Consider the following 6,219-nt stretch of genomic DNA (forward strand, 5'->3'; position numbering starts at 1 on the left):
GGGCCTGGGTTTCAGCTGTCCACACCACAGCAGTGGACAACGAGCTTAAAGCCCCTGATGGCTCTGGGCACTGACTCTCACCAGTGGCTATGGATGAAGTCACAGGTGTAGAGTGGGGACTTTAAAGCAAGTTGTTAAACTTTAGAGGTAGAGCCATGGGTGAGGTTAGAACATAACACAGTACAAAGACTTTAAGGCACGTCGGTTAGACTTCAGAGGTGATGCTCTTAACCACTCAACAGGCAGGTGCCCGATCTCTGCTGGGTCACAGCAGAGTCAGGGATGTCCTGTGAGGCATCTGAGGCAGCTCAGGCTTTTCAGGACTAGATGTTCTCCAGCAGGGCACCCCAAACACCCTTTGCTCCTTCCAGACATCAGTGTCTATTCACAATCTGTTTAGGGACACTGCTGTGGAGTCCTTCTTGACAGCTTCCTCTCTTGCTTGATGACTGTGCTGTGAGACAAACTTTGAATCTACCATCTTCTTTCTCAAGTAGCCACAACTTCCCACCGCTTACCTCCAAGCTGGCCTGGAAGGCGCTCGACATGATCTGGTCATGGGGCCCCGAGCGGCAGAGGAGGATCAGGTGGACGTAGAAGAAAAGCAGGTACGTGAGGATCGGGATGACCAGTAAAGCCACAGCCCTGGCCAGCAGGTGACCGAGCACACAGACCTGCCGGAAAGGAAAGGAAACATCATGGAACAGGACACACACAGGTGCCTTCCAGACCCTGGATGCTTAGAGTTAGTGACAGTTAACCCACCCGCTCAGGCTGCTGCGGCCTGATTCAGCACCTACATTCGATAAGGTCTGGTCTCCAATCAGGTGCCACGCGTGGACAGCAGCAATGCTGAGCACGAGCAAGTATGTGAAAATACCCATGTACTTTATCCTGAGAAAGACATGATTCAAAGTAAAATCTCGAATGAGGCATAAAAGTAAAGAGGAAGAAGAGAATACACCCAAGACAGATCAACTTACCCAATGGTGCAGGAACAAGCGATGCCCGTCAGCATCAGCCAAAACCACCAGCTTAGAGAAAAAGGGCTAGAATGAAACAGAAACAAAGTAGATAAGGACAGGACAGCTCAAAGCCTTAAAGGCATGTGTGCTCAGTGAAGTCTTTCTGGCCCAGGTGATTCGACTGGAAGGCATCCTGGTGGTGTTCCTGTGTGGCTGCTAACCTAAAGGCTGAAGGTTTGGATTTATCAGCTGCTCCAATGGGGAATGAGGTGGCCAGAAGTCTGCTTTTGTGAAAATTTACAGCCTCAGAAATACTGTGGGCGGTTCTACTCTCTCTGGCAGGGCTGCTCCCTCTAAGCCAGAACTGACCCCATTGTCTGCAGTGGTTTTGTTTTACTGAGCTTTGAGTATAAGAAAAAGGAGTCCTTTAAAACAACAATGAGATATCATCTCATCCCAGTCAGAATTGCAAAATTTAACAGAACAGCAAGCAACAAATGCTGGCGAGGTTGTGGAGAGACTGGAACCCTTATTCACTGTTGGTGGGAGTGTAAAATGGTGCAACTTCTGCAGAAGGCAGTGTGGCGCTTTCTCAAAAAGTTGCAAACAGAGATATCATTTGGCCCAGCAATTCCACTACTGGGAATATACCCCAAAGAGACCATAACTGACATCCAAGCAGATATATGCACACCCATGTTTCATGCCACATTGTTCACAATAGCAAGGAGTTGGAAACAACCTAAGTGCCCATTAACAAATGAATGGATAGAGAAGCTGTGGTATATTCACACAATAGAATACTATGCTGCACTGAAAAACAAGCAACTCATGTAATATTATTCAAAATGGGTGACCCTGGAGGACATTATGCTGAGTGAAGTATCTAAGTCACAAAAGGACAAATACTGCATGGTGCCACTGTTGTAAAGCAGGACTGACCTCGGGGTTGGGAGGAGACTGAGAAGGATGGGGTCAATAATGTATACTGCATTGAAACAGATGAGAGAGAAAACTGTTTAAGAGGGAAAATTATTAGGGGTTTTTGTCATGGCAGGAGTCCAGAGCGAAGGCTGCATAGTGGAGCAGACCTCGGGGGAGGGACTGTAAAACAATGAAAGAACTGAATTTTTCTTTTACTTTTACAAGAGGGTAGTGTACTAGAGGGGAAGGCTGGGAGGGGAGAAATGTGCAATAATGAATGAATGAAAAAAAAAAAGAAATCTTGGTCTCAAAACCTACTGGTCACGGCAGAATATTCCTCCTGTCTTTCTTCAGTTACAGGAAAAAGAGGATGTATTTATGAAGCCAGAGGCCAACTGAGGCACAGAGAGAGGTTCAGCACACAGCTCCCCAACGTGCCTCAGCCGGGTAAACAAACTGGCTAGATTCCTTTTTCCTGTTTCCACAGGAGGAGATGTTGGGTATTCCATACCTGTGTTTTTGGAGGTTGGAGAACTTCAGGTAGGACAACACAGACAACAGGTTAAAAAATATGAGCAATGATTCCAAAAGTATGAACCTTGACTGAGTGATGAGCGCATTCTCTGTCATAAAGAGAAAACACACGTTGGCATTAAGACAGGTGAGAGCAAACGTGTAAGGCATTTACCAAAGAGACGTATTTCACTGAGACACCACTCCAAAGTGTCCCCGACTGTGTTCAGGAAGGGGCTGCACCAGAGCCAGGAAAGTGGGTGCTTATTTCTGAATCCCTACAATTAAGCTTTAATGAGCTGTAGTTTTATGTATATTTTGTTTGTAGAAATCACACTGACTTTGCAGTGTGAATGGTCATATTAGGCAGCCTCGTGTGGAGTTGTCACTCAATCGATTTATTTCATTTTCCTTGTTCATGCAGATGAGCTGAGCTGGTCTTTCCGATGAGTATCTGCTAAGACATGTATCCATTCAGGGGAAATTATCACAGGCCTGGCTGAAGGTGGACGTGTGCTCAGGGTGGACCATGCGCGGTTCGGGGTGACACCGTACTGGTATGATTGCACCCCCTCTAAAAATGTCTGACCACTGAGAAGTAATCCCACACAGGCAAGGGGGTCAGTCAAGAGGCAAAGGAGTCATGTGACCCGGATGTGCGCCCACCTGTGAGCAGATGTGTGGGCTGCACGCCTACTAAACGCCCAAGCTCTCGGAGATTAAACACTGAAGGCAGACCAGCCCCAGGTCCTTCGACACAAAGAGGAGGAAGCAGGGGCTCAGGTCTTACCTATCAGCATCAACAGTGCGGCTCCCATGGCGGTGCAGTGGGAAAAGTGGAGTTCTAGCACTATCTGGTAGACCATGGGGACTGAGAAGGCCCCTGCAAGGGCCGGCAGCAGGCGCAGGGACCACACAGGCACGTTGCTGCTGTATTCTGGAAAAGTAGCCAGAGAGCGGCACTGAGAGCACGCATACCCCCTTCACATCCCCCAGAGATTTTAAACCAATCACTTCTTCCCTGTGAACTTGCTAAGTTAGGGAGCACCCCAGCATCAGGGTGCAAACTCGGGATGAGGGCTCTGGGATAAGCGTTACACAGTCAAGAAGCCAGCTCTCACTAAGCAATGATGGCTAAGAGTTCAGAAATTAATTTTTTCGATTGTTTATCATTTCACTCCACCTACTTCCACACACTGTGTTAACATCCATCCGTTCACTCATTCCAAAGAGGAATGAGACCAGACGCCACACAGAGAAATGGACACGTGTACCAAAGTGAGTGAGAAGACAGTCACTGTAATCTCATTTGTCACCAAAGAATTTCTCATACCTGGGACTCAGACTCACTAACTTATTAACCCCTACAAAAGCCCCTCCCCTCTCCAGTCTAATACATACAAATTAATCAGGGGGATGAATATGATCTTTTACCTGCTCCAATTCTGTTCCACAAAAAGTTGCCATCAAATCCTCCTAAATAACCTGAAAGAGAAGATTAATCGTAACCACCCCATGCCGCTCAGCCTTCCGGGTCCCACACTGCGGCCTGCAACAGGCAAACGATGACACACAAATAATACAGAGATGGTTTCTGTCCTCAAGAAATTTCACTTCTAAGTTTTTTTTTTAATTTTGTTTTTCATGTCTAAGTTTTAAGCGTCCTTAGGACCTGAATCCATGGTGGCTTGTCCCACTATGAGCCTACCTCCCAAGGCCAGCAGCATGTGGCCAAATGGGGGTCCGCTGCCGTCCAGGAAGAAGATCCGTTTCATGTAAAAAGAGATGTACTGCCCATAATAGACTTCATCAAAACTGCAAACAAAACCAGACCCACATTATATGCCACCTACCAACCTGAAGTCAAAGGAAAAGCTACGAGAATTAAGCGTGATTGGGATTCCGGACGAATTCAGGTGAAGGATCAGCAAAGACTGGATCTTTTACTCCAATGACATCCTATTCCCAACTGTCACAAGATGTAAATATAACCTGTCCATGGGACAGAGTAGAACATTCAGAAGCTCGAGATGCCTGCCTGAATCAGAAATTCCACGAACAGTGGACATTCAGGGCATTGACCCGATACAGATGCTAGTTCTCTTCTCGGTTTCTATTCAGGTGTGCATCATCAGTCACCATGCCAAAAGCCACATGTCTGTGGTCAAGAGCCAGAATCAGAGCTGGTGACCCAACAGGCACAGGTAAGAAAGACATAGACGAATCCACTGAACAGGACATTTCCAGACAACTGAGGAAATCTGATGACAATAAGGACTGCTGTCAATTTCTCAGCGGTAATAATGATACCTCGGTCACGTGATATTTGGATTTAAGAACTCTTATCTTACAAGAGCTGTGGGGTCACGGAGCCCTAATGGGTTAAAGGCAGTAATTTTCTGGTGACTTAAATCCACCACTGGCTCGGAGGGAGCAAGATGGGCAAACTCCTTCCGTGTGATTTAGTTTCCAAAACCTGTTGAAGGCTCAGCCATCAGTTAGTTCTGACTTCAGGCCATGAGGATTTTTTTCTCTTATGGGACATATACTATTTGTAATTAAATCTAGGATTTATTTCAAAATAATCCAGCATAAAGAACAGGTTGTCTATGAATTAATAATTGATGTAGCTGACTGATGAGGTCATTTTACTTTCCATACTACTTTTATGTACAATTATGTACAATTGATATTTTTCCATATGAACAAAAAAGAACTGATCTATGTTTCATAACATAATAATAAAAGCAGCAGGCATTTTCCATTAACAAAAATCATACTCCACGGTTAGTGAAGACTCAGTTCCAAATTTATCTCTTCTCTACCCATTAGGGTTAGACAGTTACCTCGACAGTAGCCATAATGGCTGAACCTCAACTGTCCCTATTATAAAGCATCATGTTTTACCAACTACAAACCCATGGGGTAAGACTAAAATGATGTTTTCTGTGGGGATTCTCCCGGGGACAAAAAGGTCTTTCATTCTGTTGCCAAAAACATACACCACATAGCTTATTAGTACCTCATTCTCCAATGCTATTTAAAAGAACTTTATATCACAAAAAGTAATGAACAAAGTACAGTTCTCTTTGGATTCCCCAGGGGAATGGAGATGGGAGGTGTCCGGCTTACACCACAGCCCGGGGATAAGTGAGTTGCCACAGTCTGCTCAGCAGGCCCAGCCCCATCAGAGCCACGACATTCAGGTTGATATTTGCTGTCACTACTAGTGGCTGCCTCAAAAATTCCAACATCTTGGAGAAATGCAGGCTCAAGAGGAGATCCTGGAAAAGAAATGGAAGGGCTGTCACTCATAATCAGCCAGAACCCTGCAGGAATCACAGAGGCTCCAAAAATTATCTCGGTTGAACCTGGCTCCCCAAGGAGGTCCAGAAGTCAGGCAGGCTTGTGTACATCACTAGCGGGTAGTCACCAATGCAGCCTCCACCACCAGTGTGTTTACCGGGCAGAGACACAACACAGTACCGAGGTTAATGGAAAGACGGTTGAGACAGGGAGTCAAAAGGGCAGCAGGAAAGCGAGGCTGGAAATCAGTAGGCTCAGGACTGAACATTCATTTGCTTCAACAACTCATTTGAAGCACTCACTGATAGGAAAACAAACCAGTTGCCACTGACTCATTAATAATCTTAAGTGTGGGGAGCTCTGGTGGCCTAGTGGTAAGAAGCTGCAACTACAATCCCAGAGGGGCACGGTTCGAATCCACCAGATGCTCTGCCAGGGAAGGAGGGACAATCTCCTCCTGTACCAGTCAGATCTGATTTGACGGTACACGCACACAAAAATAATAAAATAA

General features: G+C 45.9%; 1 protein-coding gene across 2 annotated transcripts in view; it reads right to left on the bottom strand.

The window, feature by feature from the left end:
• The window catches only part of POMT1 (protein-O-mannosyltransferase 1), a 19,001-nt gene extending 13,333 nt beyond the window's left edge, over positions 1–5,668 (bottom strand). The window contains exons 1-8 of one of the 2 annotated variants that reach the window (XM_006892438.1): positions 5,535–5,668; positions 4,111–4,217; positions 3,837–3,887; positions 3,193–3,339; positions 2,401–2,512; positions 984–1,049; positions 801–894; positions 519–674 (exon numbers count right to left, since the gene is read on the bottom strand). In XM_006892438.1, the coding sequence (XP_006892500.1) occupies positions 519–674; positions 801–894; positions 984–1,049; positions 2,401–2,512; positions 3,193–3,339; positions 3,837–3,887; positions 4,111–4,217; positions 5,535–5,656 (855 nt within the window). In that variant the 5' untranslated portion in view covers positions 5,657–5,668. Of the gene's footprint in view, positions 1–518; positions 675–761; positions 895–983; positions 1,050–2,400; positions 2,513–3,192; positions 3,340–3,836; positions 3,888–4,110; positions 4,218–5,534 lie in introns of both variants that reach the window. The other variant, XM_006892437.1, reaches the window with a different exon arrangement.
• Positions 5,669–6,219: the final 551 nt, after the last annotated feature.

Source organism: Elephantulus edwardii, unplaced genomic scaffold (genome assembly GCF_000299155.1).
Source record: "Elephantulus edwardii isolate Elephantulus edwardi_28Jun2011 unplaced genomic scaffold, EleEdw1.0 scaffold00116, whole genome shotgun sequence".
NCBI lineage: Eukaryota > Metazoa > Chordata > Mammalia > Macroscelidea > Macroscelididae > Elephantulus > Elephantulus edwardii.